Source organism: Falco naumanni, chromosome 8 (genome assembly GCF_017639655.2).
Source record: "Falco naumanni isolate bFalNau1 chromosome 8, bFalNau1.pat, whole genome shotgun sequence".
In the NCBI taxonomy this organism is placed as follows: Eukaryota; Metazoa; Chordata; class Aves; order Falconiformes; family Falconidae; genus Falco; species Falco naumanni.
The window spans coordinates 222,092-238,032 of NC_054061.1; the positions used below are offsets into that span (position 1 = coordinate 222,092).

Below are 15,941 nucleotides of genomic sequence, written 5' to 3' on the forward strand. Positions count from 1 at the left end.
AAAGCTGTGAACTCCCCTATCCAATGGGGAAAGCAAAATGCTCAAAATCTTTCATGGTTATCTTTTGGCTGTTGGTGTCAGAGAGGAGGAAATGGCTTTTGTGTGCACAGGCATGTTTTCTACCTGTGCTTGGAACTGAAAAAAAATGCTAAATTTTTGGACTTTGCGTGAAAAAATGCACTGAGAAATTAGCATTATGTCTTCCTAATGCAGTATGAAGGCCTGCAGTCCCTCGCATTGCTCAAGTATGAGTTCCCTCTGAGTCAGTGCCTTGTAGTGCCCAGGAGTGTGTGTCTGCATGATCAGGGTTACGGGGCTGGTTCGAAAAGCCAGTCCAGGATCTGCTCAGGTCATTGCAAGTAAGAACTTAATAGGATTCAGATCTCGGAGAGAATCTGCAGTTTGGAAAGCAATAAACTTCTGCATTATTCCCCATTCATGGTGCCTTGCTTCAGCAGGACTGGGAGCCTGTGCAGAGGTGCTGGCTCTTGGGGTGCAGCGGAGGAGCTGCCCGGCAGTGCCACTGTGCATTGCCATTTGCCGCTGCCCTGTGGCACCGGGCTTGAGCTCCCGCATGGTTCTCAAAGTATTTTGAGGTTTCATCTCCTGTGTTGTATTTTGGTGGGTGCTGGCTGGGACCCCACGGAGCCCCGTCCCTGGAGTGGGTGCAGGAGAAGGGCAGTGCTTTCAAGGCTTCCCTGGTGCTGGGGGTCACCATCCCTCCATGAGGTCTTGCTGGCTGGGGTTACCTGTTCACCTGCATCATGTTGGTGGTGGGCTTTTTCCTTTTCTTAACATCTGTTTTTTCCCCTCTCCCACTCTCTTGGCAGACCTGTCAGCAGCCAAGCGCAAGTTTGCAGACTCTCTCAATGAGTTTAAATTCCGCTGCATTGGTGATGCTGAAACAGACGATGAGATCTGCATTGGTGAGTCCTGGGTGTTGGTGCTGTGGGTAGCCCTGAAGCCACACTCCAGACCCCTGAGCTGAGCAGGGCATGGGGTAGAAACCCACGTGAGGACCCCAAGGGGCCTGGGGATTTGGGTGCTTTCCTGCCCTCTGGAAATGGCATATTTCTCCTGATTAAACATCAGCAAAGCCTTCTCAAGGAAACAAATTGCTTTTTGGCCTAAATCTAGTCATTGCAGATAGGAAAGGAAGAAGATTGCCTGTGTCTGAAACAGTCTAGATTATCTGGCCCCTTTGCACTGGAAAGCAGGTGTCTGGAGATACGGTACACTGCAAAGGGGCTGTGGTCTGAAGGAGAGGAGCAGCAGCCTCACTGCCAGCTGCAGGAGCAAAGCACCAACTCGGCAGCACCAGCTGTGCTGGCAGGAGCCAGCAGTGCAGAGCATGCAGTGCTCTCTGAACTGAGCCTGGCTTCACTGCAGAGCTTCTTGTGGCACAGGGCAGCAGCTTCAGCCACTTCACTCCATGTTACCCTGCTTCTGCCCCAGCTGAACTTTTACAGCTTATTATGCACATTGTCTGGAGCCAGGAGAGCAAATGAGCTTTAGCTCTGATTTAACTTTGCGTATTTATTTGTGCCCAGAGTCTCAGCAAAAATAGCTTTCTCATCCAAGCCCCCTTGGCGTGATGCACATGCTGGTGAGCTGCCACTCACATGCTGAACACAGGTGAAGCCAGTTCTGAGCTGTAGGGCTGTTTGGTGACCAGCTGTTGGGTAGGGCAGGTTTGAGATGAAGGTGCGGTGTTTCTCTCCAGAGCAGGGAACACAGTGCTGGGATGCTTCGCTACCAGTTGCTTCTGTAGGCAACTGGAAGCCTTTTTAGGGAGAGAGCAAAGATGATAAAAAAAACCCCAAACAACCAACCCCCCAAAATGCAAACAAACAAAAATCCCCTCTTCAGTCTCTTTCTTTAAAAAGAAATGAAAATGTTAAATGATATCTGTGGGGGTGTGTCCCTTCCAGCCAAGTCTCTGCAGGAGTTTGCAACGGTGCTGCGGAACCTGGAAGACGAGCGGATGCGCATGGTATGGACCTGTCTGCCGGGAGTGGGGTAGGGATGGCACTGGTGCTGCAGCTGATGACTCTGCCCATGGTGGGTGGTGTGGTGCCCAGGGCACTGTGGCATGCAGCAGTTACAAGCCCCTGTGCACCTTCCCTTGCCCGTGGCAGAGCTGCAGGGGAGACCAGAGGGAGGGGAGGGTAAATTTATTGGGGACACACACTGGAACAGTATCAGTAATGGTGTCTTGCAGTTGGAAAATGGCCGGTGCTGGTAGGGCTTGCTGGGGCGAGAGGCAGGTTTGGTACAAACTCCTCAGCCAGCATGGAGCCAGAGGGGCTGGAGTTTGTGTGGGCTGCAGGAGGGTTTCCATGGGAAAGGCTGTTGAGCAGCATGGTTGTCTGGGGCTGAGCTGGTAAAAAGGTGGGTGGGTGAGTTATGTATGTCTTTGCCTGTAGATCGAGAATGCCAGCGAGGTGCTGATCACACCACTGGAGAAGTTTCGCAAGGAGCAGATCGGAGCCGCTAAGGTAAGTTGCTGCTGTGCTGAGCTGCTGTCTCCTCTGGGAGCCCCTGCTCGGGCTCAAGAGCAGAGCCCAGAGCCACAGGGTGGTGGCTGTGGTGGTAGCCGGGACCTGTCGCCACTGCAGGGAATGGGCCCTGCTGGGCTTGAGCGTGAGAGGAGGTGATGTGCTGCTGTGGGATGGATCCAGCTCCCAGGAAAGTGCCTCAGTATTGTGAGTTCACCTACAACCAAGTAACATGCCAAGGGCCAAAAATCACATGCCAGTTGAAGTGAACTTTTTTTTTCTTACAGCAAGCAAGAACTAGCATTTTCTTAGAGGGGTTCCCAGATGCCTGAGCCCACTGGTCTGTGCTCCCCACTCCTGGTGTGTCACTGGGTGGCTGCATGGGAATTTGGATGGTTTCTGTCAGGACAGGCAAGCCTTGGGAAGCACCAGTGTGGCTGAAGGCAGCTGTGAGAAAGCCTGGGCCCTGCTTCCTTTCCTGCCTTTGTTCTGAAATTAAAACTGCTGTCTGCGGCTATCCTGTTGTTTTAACAACCTGCTGCTGCCTGCAAGAAGCACATGCCAGCCCATTGGGGCTGTGTTTGCATGGCAGCAGTGTGCCCAGCTCCCCACTGGCACAGCAGCTGTGGTGGCACCATGGCACAGCCCAGCCTGGCCAGGCTTTCCTGGTTCATGCAACAACAGCAACAAAAAAAGACAAAAAAGGGTCCTTCAGAAAGGAGCCAGTTATTTGCAGGTGTCAGTGGTGGATTTCATACTGGTGAGTCAGGGTGGTGAGGCTGGAATGAGAGGTGCAAAAGAAAAGTTGAGGTTGATATCCTCCTTTAATGCTTCTGCCATGAACAGCCAAATTACTGTGTCGTTGTCCTGAGTGACACATAGGATTAGTCCTTGCAAGGAGTGGCAAGAAATGGGATATGAAATTGTGATGATGTTCTGGTTAGCTGGTTAGCAAGCACTTTTCCTCACTGTGTTGTCTTTGGACAGCCCTGGATGTTTTGCTAAGCCTTGGGCTCTGGGAGTAGAGGAGAGGCTCCCCTGAGTCTTGGATTTTGGCAGCATAAGCTGCTTTCCTGGAGCTGCCTGATGGTCATGGATAAAAGCAGCTTCACCTGCTTCCATCTGATGCCCCTTGGCCTTGGTCCCATGTCTTGCTGTGCAGAAGGGGGTTATCTCCTGCCCGAGACTTGTGCCCAATACCACAGGGATGCTGTGAATCCTCACAGCTGCTCTGGTGCTGTTCTGTTCAGCATCACACTTTCTGTTCTGTTTTGCAGGATGCCAAAAAGAAATATGACAAGGAGACTGAGAAGTACTGTGGTGTCCTAGAAAAGCACTTAAACTTGTCTTCTAAGAAGAAAGAATCCCAGCTTCAGGAGGTGAGAGCAACATCAGTTTTCCATGGCTAGCTGTAACTGTGGGGAGCTTTTTGAATGCTTTAAGCAGCTTATAGCATTGGTTCTGCTTGCTGTAAACTCATTGTTTTCCCTCTTTCTGGCTGTGAGTGGGTTTTTTTCCCCTCCTCCTGTAATGAAAGGGGACAGAGCTGTTTTGGTGAGTAAATCAGAGGGATCCCAAAATGGATAGCAATAAAAAAGGAGAGAGAGCTTATAATTAAAGAGTGTAACAGAAAGGAACTGGTTCTCCTGCAGGCTTCTCTTGTGCCAGCATAGATCATGGATGTCTAGTTTCCTTCTCTGAAAGTGGCTGTACTGGCTTTGGGCTTCGTGGGAGGAGCGATCAGGCTTAGTGCTTTTAAACTCTTTAGGAGCCTATTACTGACTCTGGACGTATGCTGTGCCAAATGCTCTTACTGGATGAGTATGCTGAGTTTTCAGTCATTTCTTCCAAGTCTGGAAATTCCCTGCACTGGCCCAGAGCTGGGTTGGTCCCTGCAGGATGTACGCCCTTGGTTTTGGTGTGCTGCTGGGAGAACTGGTGGGCACAGGCGATGGCTTCTGCACTGGGATTGCTCAGGTGGTGGTATGGTGCTTATCAGAGTTGGGGACTCAGAAGAGCAGATATATCTGGGGCACAAATAATCATCTTCCACCAGATCAGGCTTGAAGAAGGGTGTAAGAATCAGGGTTGACATGCTTGTAAGCCAGCTTTGTCCTTGCATAGGTGTTCTGGGTTTTGTAGAGAACTTACAGTGTGGAAGCACCCTTATGTCCCTGAAGATGGAGTCCCATTCTCATGGCTTTTAAACCTCTGTTTTAGTTCGTGTTTGAAATACTGTTGTGAGACACAGGAGTGGAAGGATTTCTTTCTGGAGAGGGAAGGATCCACTTGTGGCTGTCAGGTTGCAACAGCGATTTTCAGAGGTGTCATCCTGTGCCCTGGGCAGAGTATGGTCTTGCGGGGCTGCCTGGGAGCCCAGTGCAGCAGGAAGTGGGATTCTGTGCGCGATGTGGGCAGTGGCTGTATGTGGGATGTGCGGGGTGGTGCTGTGCGGGATGCAGGCGGTGGCGGTGTGTGGGATGTGGGTGCCGGTGTAGGCTGGGCAGTGCTGCCTGCGGGTGCCATCTGCTGGCGCATTCCACCCGAAATACTGACTTCTGTTTCGCTGTGAAGGCAGGTGGGGGCTGGAGCCAGTTCCCGAGTTCAGGTGCTGGGGCCTTTTCCCCCGGGGCACTAGGAAGCATACACCCGTTTTGGTGGCTCAAGCCTCACTGAGGAGGCGGATGCCTTTGAAAAAGCAGTCCAGCGTATAGGCTGTGCAACGTGGACGTGTCATCCAGCGGCATATGGGTGCACTCACCCTGTCTGGTACCTCCCCTGGGGCTGCCCACTGTGGTCCCTGCCTGTCAAGTGGGTTTTCCAGGCAGGGGGCTGCAGCCACAGAAGATGGGCGTGCAGAAAAGGTGCTGATGGGAAGGTACCATTTAGGAAAGTTAACACGCACTTGTTTATGAGCAGTCTGAAGCTTCACTAGACACCTTGATTTCTAAGGGAAGAGCATTTGTGTCTGGGAGATTTGGTGTTTTATATTTCCTAACCTCCTCTTGCTGTCTACAGCTGGGGGTGATAGTGGATGCATGTGCAACTGCTGCGGCAATGCATAGAGAGGAAGAAACCATGGGAATTCTTTGCTGCTTTGGCTGTTGACCAATTAAATAACACACAAAGTCTAATCTGCCATTTAACTCCTGGTGAAGTTATTTGATTATGTTATATTTTCGGCTTTTCAGAACTCAGTTTGCTAATTACCTCAGCCTGCACACCCTGGGCACACAGCACAAATGCTGGTGGCAGGTTATGGGGGAAAACAGGCCATTTCATGGCTGTGTCACACCGAAAATCAGGAGTAAGCCGCTGCTCAAATGCAAGCGCATATTTGCCAGCTGGGTTTTGCAGAGCATGGGAGCAGTCATGTGTCCAGCCCTGATGGGATGTGTGGTACAGCGTATCCTCCTGCCTGGGGGTCCAGTGCTGCCCTAGATGCAGCTGGTGAGGGCATCTTGCTGGCTTCAGCTGGGACAGAAGAATTTGCCTCCTGTTGAGCAATGACTTGATGGCAGTTTGTGCTGGGGCTGAGGCTCTTTGACCAGCTGAGTTTACTGGTGCTGAGGTCAGAGGGATGGTGGGTCACCCAGACCAACCTCCCTGTGTGCACCACCAGCATCAGAGACACCCTGGGCTGCTCTATGCAAAGTATCGTTTGCAAACATAGCAGCAACATGTGCCAGGGATACCTGTGTCCCTCACCTCGGGTGGCTCCGCTCCATGTGCATGACGATGAGGTTATTTGTATGCACTGAGATTGGGGCATATCCCTGTTTTTGCTCACTTGGGCTTTAGCTTCAAAGCAGAGAGGATTTGCTGTCTGCTGATCAACTGAAGTGACATGCTCTCTGGAGAGGGTGGTAGGGTGCGTGTACTGCCTGGTTCGACCCTGGAGGCAATCTCCAGTTGCGGTGCTTTCCAGAAAGCAGATAATTGCTTTTTATTATCAAGTAGGTAGCAACTTCTCATTTTCCTTCTAATGCTTGCTTTTTTACACAGCTGTCGGGGAGGTGAGAGCATGAGTCAACAAAAACATTGTTTTCAGCTGAAGAAAGAGCCTGTTCATGTGAATCAGGTTTATATTTAATCGCTGTGCCATCTGTCTAGCCCTGGACTGTGGTCTGAAGCTATATTTGTTCTGCATGGGCACATTCCCCTTACACCCAGATGTCCTCTAGTCGCAAGGCCAAGTGCTCCCAGTCAGTAGTGACTTCGTATTTCCTCTTTAATCTTCCTGACACTTGCAGGCAGACAGCCAGGTGGACCTGGTTCGGCAGCATTTCTATGAAGTCTCTCTGGAGTATGTCTTCAAGGTGCAAGAGGTCCAGGAGAGGAAGATGTTTGAGTTCGTGGAACCTGTAAGTGAGCACTCAAGCTGCCTCAGCCTGCAAAAAATGGGGGATTGTGTGGAGAAGTGAGGGCTTGTGAGGAGCCGGGCTGCAGTGTGGGGCATCCCTGCAGTGGGATGGCTTGGGGTGGGTCCAGCTTCACCTTGCAGCCCCTCTTTCAGAGGGAGATTTGAGGGGAGAAAGCACTTGTGTGAGCCTTGGGGTACAGAGCCATTTAACTCAGCAGCCACATGCGTGCTGGAAGTATTTGATTTTTTTATTGTGCAGACATCTCTGTCATCGTGGGCTGGACTGAGGAGCCTGCCAGCAATTAAAAGAAAAATAGGCTTGATTGGGGAAAAAAACTGTAACTAACATTCACGAGGAAAAAAGAGTGCAAGAGTGACAGAAATAGGGGGGAAGAAAAAGTTTTCTGAGGTCTACCTTTGCTCAGGTGCTAAGTTCTTTAAGCTCTTCTGGGAAGTGCCAAAACCCCCTGGCTCTTCCCAAGAGTAATTCCGGCTGAGAGATGAGTAACTGAGAGTTGGGAGAGGCGCAATACAGGGAACGGCAGCATGCTGCCTGCTTTGCCTGACACCTCTTGGCTTGGCTCTCGGTGACGCTTAGGCTTGACTGAGGCAAGAAGGGGGAACACAGGTGACGAGGGGTCCTGGGGCTGGGGCTTGCTGTGGTTTTGAGGTCTGTTCAGAGGAGGTTTTGAAAGTGAAACAAGGAACACCCTAGGGTGTCTTCCTAGGGACTGCCAGCAAGCCCCTGCACCCCTAGGGAGCTACAGAGATGCTTCCCCTCAGCAGTGGTTGTTTTCAAAGCGGCTGTGGGTCACTACTGACTATCTTGATTTATGTTACCCCAATGCAGCTGCTAGCCTTTCTGCAGGGGCTTTTCACTTTCTACCACCATGGCTACGAGCTTGCAAAGGACTTCAGCGATTTCAAGACAGAGCTGACAATCAGCATCCAGAATGTAAGTGTGCCATGTGCCCATGCCGTGTGCTCTGTCCTGCAGAGATAACTAACACTTTTGATAAATTTTAATGAAGGCTTTATTCTCCTTTTTTCTGTGTGCCATCAAGCAAAGGCTTTGGCTGTGTTATTGAAAGCAAATTCTTTTTTGTAAATAACACTACATTGTATACACAGTCTATGCAGTCGTTCATTCCCTATGGCATACCAAATGCAGAGGCCTAGCTTCCCCAGGAGTCAGCCAGTGGGTAGACATTGTTGTGTGCCCTGTGATTTTAGTGAGTGTTTCAAACCATTTTGCAAGTGTTTCAAAGCACTGTTCATTTGGGAAGTGCAGCACTTCCTGCCATCCCAGTCTCTGGGCTGTGGAGTGGAGCCCTTCTGCTGGCTACCACTGTGGTTGGTGCCTGCACATTGGATGTGTTCAGGGCTCTGGCACATTGACATACAGCTTCACTTTTCTCTCTTGTTAAGAAATCACTCTTTTTCTCCCAGAGACACAGACTGGTTTCATTCTTTTGAAACAACTTTTTTCACAAAACTCAAAATACACTTGCTAGATGTCATAATATTTTTCTTTTCGCTTAAATCCAGGCCCAGGAAGAAACCCTGTCCTGTGGCTGATAGTGGGCTCCCCTGGTCCCGTTTCTTACACAGGCTGTAGTCAACCAGCTCTGGGGTCCCACTTCTGTGTGATGCGCATTGGGTCCCACCCCACATTGGGTCCGTGCACTGGAGAAGGCATTCCTGTTTTAATTTGCAGACAAGAAATCGATTTGAAGGAACAAGGTCAGAGGTTGAGTCTTTGATGAAGAAGATGAAGGAGAATCCTCATGAGCACAAAAACATCAGCCCTTACACAATGGAGGGTTATCTCTACGTGCAGGAGAAACGTAGGTGTTGGCTGCCTGCCAGGGCAGTGTGGGGAGTGGGCTCCTGGGGAAGGTGGTTTGTCAGGGTTTGGGGTGTGAAGCCTAATTCAGCAGGCTACGAAATCTATGAAAGAGAGGGGTTGACTCAGTGGGTGGGATGTTAAGGTGGGAATGTGTGAGCCAGGTTCTCCCTCCCAGCAAGAATCGCTCCCAGTGCCTGATAAAATTCTTTCCTCTGGACAGAAGAGGGTTAATAATGCTTAACCCACTGGCAAAGTCGAACAAGAACTGTAGGTACAGAAATCTGACATGTTAAATGATTGTTAAACATCACAGGTTATTAATGGGAGGGCACTGAAGCTGTAGTAGTTCTGGGAATAAAATCTGCATTTGCTTTGTAGGTCACTTTGGGACTTCTTGGGTGAAGCATTACTGCACATACCAGAGAGAATCGAAGCGGATCACAATGGTGCCATTTGACCAGAAATCTGGAGGAAAAGCGGTGAGTGATGGGTAGGCAGCAGGAGTGTGTCCCAGGGGTCTCTGCTGGGGAGCACTGCGGAGCTGCTGGTTGCACACTGTCCCAGTACTCAAACTGAACCATTTTTAAAAGGGTGACACAAATGCAGGTGGAGTGGTCAGATTCATTCCAAGCTGAGTGGGTGCTGCATTGGGAATTAACTCTGCACCTTGTTTAAAAAAAAAAACACAACAAACCCACAAAAGCAAGAAAACCCCCAGAGCACCCAGATCTTTGGAAACTGTCAGCTGTGCTGAGAGCAGAGCCAGTTTCCCAAGTGGATAGAGCCCCTTCGGCATTTCTCTGTTTTATGCTTCAGTTCCATATTCCAGGCCAGTGTCCACACACAATTTGTAAGGACAAGTTTGCAGCAGCTGCCACTGCGCTGAAGCTGGACCTTTTTCTTCTTGCTTTTAGGTCTGTCTTTAATTTACTTATTTCTATTTGTGAAAGGAGAGGCCTTTAAAAGCTGAAGCATGCACAGTTGCATCTTCGGTTCCACACCTACTGTTTCTGGCGTTGCTGGGCACACAGTGGGTCGTGCATCTGCACTGTGCCCTGCAAGGCTGAGGCTGTTTCCATGGGTCGGAGGTGGTGGTTGGGGCTGGGAGCAGAGTGGGGTCATGCCACACACACACACCACGCTCCAGCTCCATGGGCGCCTGCTCCCCAGTCCTTAGTTCCTGTTCCAAGGCCTGGAGAAGAGAACCTGTTCATTATTTTGCTCCTTCCTATGACTTGGCCAATGGAGTTGTTTTGTTTTAGACGGAGCCACAAGAGAGCCTGGAGCTCCCCTCAGCCCCGAGGGGGTGTGGAGGAGCAGGGGGAGCAGTGGGTGTCAGGGGGCAGCATGTGCTATGTGCACCGATTGCTCTCGGAGCAGCAGCATAAGCCTGCCTGTAGCTGGGACTGGCTTTGCTTTTCTATACAGCAGGAGGAACAATAGAACCCCCTCAGAGCGTTCTGACCGGGGCAGTTTGCAAACGTTATCCCCTTGCAGGGGAGCACTTTGGACAGCTGGACAGGCTGCCACACAGCTTCCTGCTGGCAAAGGGAGCTGGCCATGCAGAGGGCAACTTTTAAAATGAATTTCCTTTTGCCTCAGAGCATCTTCATTATAACTTAGTATTAAAATATCCCAGCCCTGTAATCATCAGTGGCTGCACTGTGTTTCACATGGTCTCTTCCCATTTCATGGCTTCCCCTGTACCCCGTGAGCCCTTCTTGCACAGGGCAAGAGCCCTGCTCTGGTGTGCTGCACCAGTCACCATGCTGGTGGGGCTCGTTGCCAGGGGTTTTGTGGCTTGTATGATCCTCGTATGAAATGCTGCCTATGCTGGAGCAGCTCTGTCTGCGCTGCAGAGCCTATCAGTGATGGCCAGCACAGCTGTTGGAGCATGGAGCAGTCCAGGGGCTTGTGGCTGGCTGTACTCCCGGGCATTTGGGGGTCTGGCTGGAGCAGGTGCCAAGCGACAGGCAATGTTGGTGCTGCAGGAGGGGACCCACTGCTTGTGGGTCTCAAAGGACACTGCGCATAGTATCAGCCCCTTGTGAATGCACCTCAGGCTGTGACTGGATCTGGGTATTAGTGGGTTTCAAGCGGAGGCATTCCCTGAACACCAGGTGGGGAGTTTGGCAGCTTGGGAGCAGCCTTGTGCCAGCAGCAGGCCAGGCTGGGATGACCGGGTGCAGGTAGCCTCTGCTGAACCTTGGGGAGAAGCTGTGCAGAGAACTATCTCAGGTCTGTCTTTCTGGGTCTGTTCTGGGTCCCTTTTCTGGTCCTTTGCAGCAGCAGAGACACAAGGGTTATTGATGTGTTAGGAACCACTGAATTGCCTGAGAATAGTTGCATAGGAATTAGGGCTTCTTCTGCCAAAAAGGTGACAGGAGCAATAGCCCAACTGAAGTGCATCTACAATGCATGCATGGGCAGCAAACAGAAGAAGCTGGAAGCCATTGTGCAGCAGGAAAACTGTGATAGAGTTGCCATCATGGAAACGTGGTGGGATCACTTGCACAGTTGCAGTGCTGCAATGGATGGCTGTAAACTCTTCAGAAGGGGTAGGCAAGGAAGGAGAGATGGTGGGGTAGTCCTGTATGTTAGGGAGTATTTTTGGTTATCTAGAGCTTAGTGATGGTGATGATAGGGTTGAGTGAGGTAAAAGTTAGGGGGAAGGCCAGTGAGACAGGTACCATGCATGGTGAGAGTCTGTTAGACCGTGCAACCAGGATGAAGAGGCATACAAAAAATTATTCTGTAAAAGCAGCTGGGAGAAGTCTCACAATTGCTAGTCCTTGTTCTTCTGGAGGGCTTCAACTTAGCAGATATCTGCTGGAAACGCAACACAGCAGAGAGGAAATGGTCTAGGAGGTTTCTGGAGTCTGCAGAAGAGGAATTCCTGACACAGCTGATGAGGTAGCCAGCTAGGGAAGGTGCCTGCTGGACCTGGCCTCTGTGAACAGGGAAGAGCTCGTGGGTGATGGGGTGGCTGGAGGCCTTCTGGGGCACAGCGATCACAAGATGATAGTCTTTGATTCTCTGAGAAGTAAGGAAAGGGGTCAGCAGAACTGCTACCTTGGACTCCCTGAGGGCAGACTTTGGCCTGTTTAGGGTCCTGGTTGACAAGAGTCCCTTGGGAGATTGTTCTGAAGGGCCAAGGGGTCCAGGAAGGCTGGACATTCTTCAAGAAGGAAATCCTAAAGGTGCAGGAGCAGGCTGTCCCCATGTGCTGACATACAAGCTGGCAGGGAAGAGTAGCTTGGCTGAACCAGAGAGCTTTGGCTGGGACTCAAGGAAAAGGGAGAGAGAGTGTATGCCCTTTGGAAGAAGGGGCAGGCAACTCAGGAGGACGACAAGGATGTCATGAGCTTATGCCAGGAGAAAATTAGAAGGGCCAAAGCCCACCTAGAACTTAATCTGGCTACTGCTGTAGAAACCAATTAAAAATGTTTCTATAGATAAATCAGCAACAAAAGGAGGGCGAAGGAAAATCTCCATCCTTTATTGGATGTGGGGGGAAACACAGTGACAAAAGCTGAGGAAAAGGCTGAGGTACTTAATGCTGTCTTTGCCTCAGTCTTTAATAGTAAGAGCAGTTGCACTTGGGGTACCAGCCCCCTAAGCTGGGAGACAGGGACAGGGAGCAGAATTAAGCCCCACAATCCAAGGGGAAATAAATGTTCAGTGACCTGCCACACCACCCAGACACCCAACAGTCTCTGGGGCTGGATGGATCCACCCCAGGGCACTAGGGGGGCTGGTGGAAGTGCTCACCAAGCCACTCTCCATCATTTACCAGCAGCTCTGGCTAAATGGGGAGGTCCCAGAAGACTGGGGATTAGCCTGTGTGATGCCTGTCCACAAGAAGGGCTGGAAGGAGGATCCGGGGCACTACAGGCTGTCAGTCTGAACTGGGTGCTCGGGGAGGCCATGGAGCAGATCACCTCAAGTGCCATCACACAGCACATATGGGACAGCCAGGTGGTCAGGCCCAGCCCGCGTGGGGTTATGAAAGGCAGGTCCTGCTTGGTTAACCTGATGTCCTTCCAGGACAAGCGAGCCACTTAGTGGATGAGGGAAAGGCTGTGGATGGTGTCTGCCTAGACTTCAGAAAAGCCTCTGACACCGCCTCCCACAGCATCTCCTGGAGATGCTGGCTGCCAGTGGCTTGGAGAGGTATATGCTTTTTTGGCTAAAATATGGTTGGAGGGCTGGGCCCAAGCATGGCGGGGGATGGAGTCACATCCCGCCGGCACCAGGTACGTGGGTGTTCCCCGGGCTCAGCTGGGGCCAGCCCTGTCCGGTGTCTCTGTCAGTGCCCTGGGTGAGGTGAGCCAGTGCCCCTCGGTGCGGCTGTTGGGTGGTACTGGGCTGGGGGCAGCGCCGGGGGGCAGGGGGCTCTGCAGGGGGGCTGGGCAGGCCTGGCGAGGGGCTGAGCCCAGCTGTGTGAGGGGCACCCCGCACTGGGCCCTGCCCGTGGGGCACAGCGGCTGGGAAGCTGCCCGGAGGGAAAGGGCCTGGGGGGCTGGCTGACGGCCGGCTGGGCATGGGCCCCCGGGGTGGCGGAGGAGGCCAACAGCATCCTGGCTGGTACCTGAAACGGTGTGGCCAGCCGGCCCAGGGCAGTGACCGTCCCCTGTGCTGGGCACTGGGGGGGCTGCACCATGAACCCTGGGTTGGGGTTTGGGCCCCCCACTGCAGGGGGGACGCTGGGGGGGCTGGAGCGTGTCCAGGGATGGGCAGGGGGCTGGGGAAGGGGCTGGGGCTCCGGTCTGATGGGGGGGCGGCTGGGGGAGCTCGGCCTGGGGAGGGGGCGGCTCAGGGGGGCCTGGTGGCTCCCTACGGCCACCTGACAGGGGGGTTGGGCAGGGGGGGGTCGGTCTCTTCTCCCAGGTAACCAGCGACAGGACAAGAGGAAACGGCCTCAAGTGGCGCCAGGGGAGGTTCAGATGGGGGAGCAGGAAGAATTTCTTCACGGAAAGGGTTGTCCAGCGCTGGGATAGGCTGCCCGGGAGGTGGTGGAATCACTATACCTGGGGGTATTAAAAAGACATGTAAATGTGGTGCTGAGGAGCATGGTTTAGTGATGGACTTGGCAGTGCTGCGTTAACGGTTGGACTCTATGATCTTAAGGGTCTTTTCCAACCTAAACGATTCTGTGATTCTAAATAAGTTTCTTGGAAAAATGATGATGTCAGGGAACAGGCTGGTCAGCCAAGGTGTCTTCAAGAACAGCACAGGGAACACGGAGAAGTGGCCATTCCCAGGAACTCATTCAGAAATAATTTTCTATTGAGTCATCAGTGGATTTTAAAAATTGTAGAAGAAATGTCTGTGCTGGCAGGGACTGAGCAGGAATTTCCTCCAGCAGAGGACAGCAGTGCATGCAGATCCTGCCGGATCTCTCCTCAGTGTGTGGAAATCCAGAGCAACTTGGATGCGGATGCCTGGATGGGAGAATGGTTTTGTCGTTGCTTTGTTATATAATAAACATTTTAAGACATGTTTGCTCCTGTTAATAGTTCTCACGTGCAGAATGCTGCCAAAAATGCAGCCTGGGGTAAAAACTGACAGCCAGGTCTATGATGCATTGTTCAGCAATGGAAAATAAAGCTGACTTTGCCCAAAAGTTGTGTTCCAACCCTCCCTGCCTGCCTGAAGCATGGATTGTGTGAGGCTTAATAAAAAAATTCAGTTGTGTGCATCCTCGTGAAAGGTTTTGGACTAAGTATGTTTGCAAGGGTAAAAAGACAAATCTTCTGATGTATAAATATATATTTCTAGCAGGCTGATGCTGCCCAGTTCCCCCCCCAGGTTTGAACATGTTCATTGAAAGTGCAGTGGGTGCTGGGGACAAGCACGTGATTGGTTGATTTTTCTTGGCCTTATCTGTGATATTGTCTCTTTCTCAGGGAGAAGACGAAGCTGTTATCCTCAAGTCTTGTACACGGCGGAAAACTGACTCAATTGAGAAGAGGTTTTGCTTCGACGTGGAAGCTGTTGATCGGTGAGTGCCAAGGGGCATCGCATCCTTGGTGTACCTGCAGCCTGAGTTGCCAAAAGAATGCATGTGCGAGGGGTTACGCTAGCTGTGCATAGGGAAAGGTTGTACTCATCTGTACTTTGCTTTTCTGGGTAGTTCTTGTGCAGTTTCCATGTTTCTCTTCTCCTTTAGTCATACCCTCTGTGAATAGAAAGCATTTCTCTGTGGAAACACGCTTCTCCCTGGTGTTCCTAGCCAGGTGCTCTCAATATGCTGAGCTACTGCTTCGGTTTACAAGGTGCCGAGTTTACTCAAGTCTCTCTAATGGTGTTTTAGCACTTCTGCAGTGTCTGGCCACGTAAGGTAAATAGTCGCAAGTATGGAAAAGATGCTCTGTGGGTGTTTTGGCAGGGATATGATTCCTCTTTCCAGCACCAGGTATGTGTTGGAATAGCTTCAGCTTTTGTGCTGGAGAGTGGCTGTTGCTGGTCCACTATGGGTGGGTAATAATGGAAGTCCATCTTGCACCTCTGGACACTTTAACTTCTCTTTCCTGAAGAAGCAAAATGCTTTCTGATGTGACTTATCATGTAGCAGCTGAACCAGATGTATGTGTGGCTTCAATCTGTAATGCCTAGGAATGAGCCTGTTATCATATCTAGCATCACACATGGCTTACATATGTAAACAGGAAAACCAGGCTGGGGTTGCTGTTCCAAGTGGTATTAGTCATTGTTTCATATCTTCCTGGCTGCAGGAAGTTTACATGGTTTACAAAAGCCTGCTTCAAAGTCACTGAATGTCTGTGCCCTCCCAGTTGTGCATCTGTTTTTGGTCCAGCTGTCCTCCTCTCCACTGCCTGCTGTGGGAATGCCCAGGAGGTCTCGGGAAAACCCAAGTTCATCAAAACTCGAGGTGTTGAATAATGCTGAAATAACCTTCAATACCTTTCCCTGCCCAGCCTGTGCTTCCTCAGTGTTTTAGTGCCAGCCCCTCTCACTGCCAGCCCAGGGCAGGGAGGGGCTGTGGTGATAGAGCTTTGCCTGTGTTGGCTGAGGGGGAAGATAACCCAGGGGCTGCCTCCCACTCTCTGTAGCTGTGCTTTCCTCTAGAAAGCTGCAATATTTCTGCTGACTTGGAGATTTTTTTCCTATGCCCTGAGAATATTTTTTTTAAATGTGAAAATCAAAATAAAACTGGGAGGAGGAGAAGTCAGCCATTATAGTAGTTTTCTTCTGCAGTGTGTTCACA

General features: G+C 51.3%; 1 protein-coding gene across 7 annotated transcripts in view; it reads left to right on the top strand.

The window, feature by feature from the left end:
- The window catches only part of ARHGAP26 (Rho GTPase activating protein 26), a 155,705-nt gene that overhangs the window by 22,369 nt on the left and 117,395 nt on the right, over positions 1-15,941 (top strand). For all 7 annotated transcript variants that reach the window (XM_040604261.1, XM_040604262.1, XM_040604264.1 and 4 more), the window contains exons 2-10: positions 831-926; positions 1,932-1,993; positions 2,427-2,498; positions 3,776-3,877; positions 6,752-6,862; positions 7,712-7,816; positions 8,579-8,708; positions 9,089-9,189; positions 14,620-14,714. In XM_040604261.1, coding sequence (XP_040460195.1) covers positions 831-926; positions 1,932-1,993; positions 2,427-2,498; positions 3,776-3,877; positions 6,752-6,862; positions 7,712-7,816; positions 8,579-8,708; positions 9,089-9,189; positions 14,620-14,714 — 874 coding nt within the window. The remainder of the gene's footprint in view (positions 1-830; positions 927-1,931; positions 1,994-2,426; positions 2,499-3,775; positions 3,878-6,751; positions 6,863-7,711; positions 7,817-8,578; positions 8,709-9,088; positions 9,190-14,619; positions 14,715-15,941) is intronic.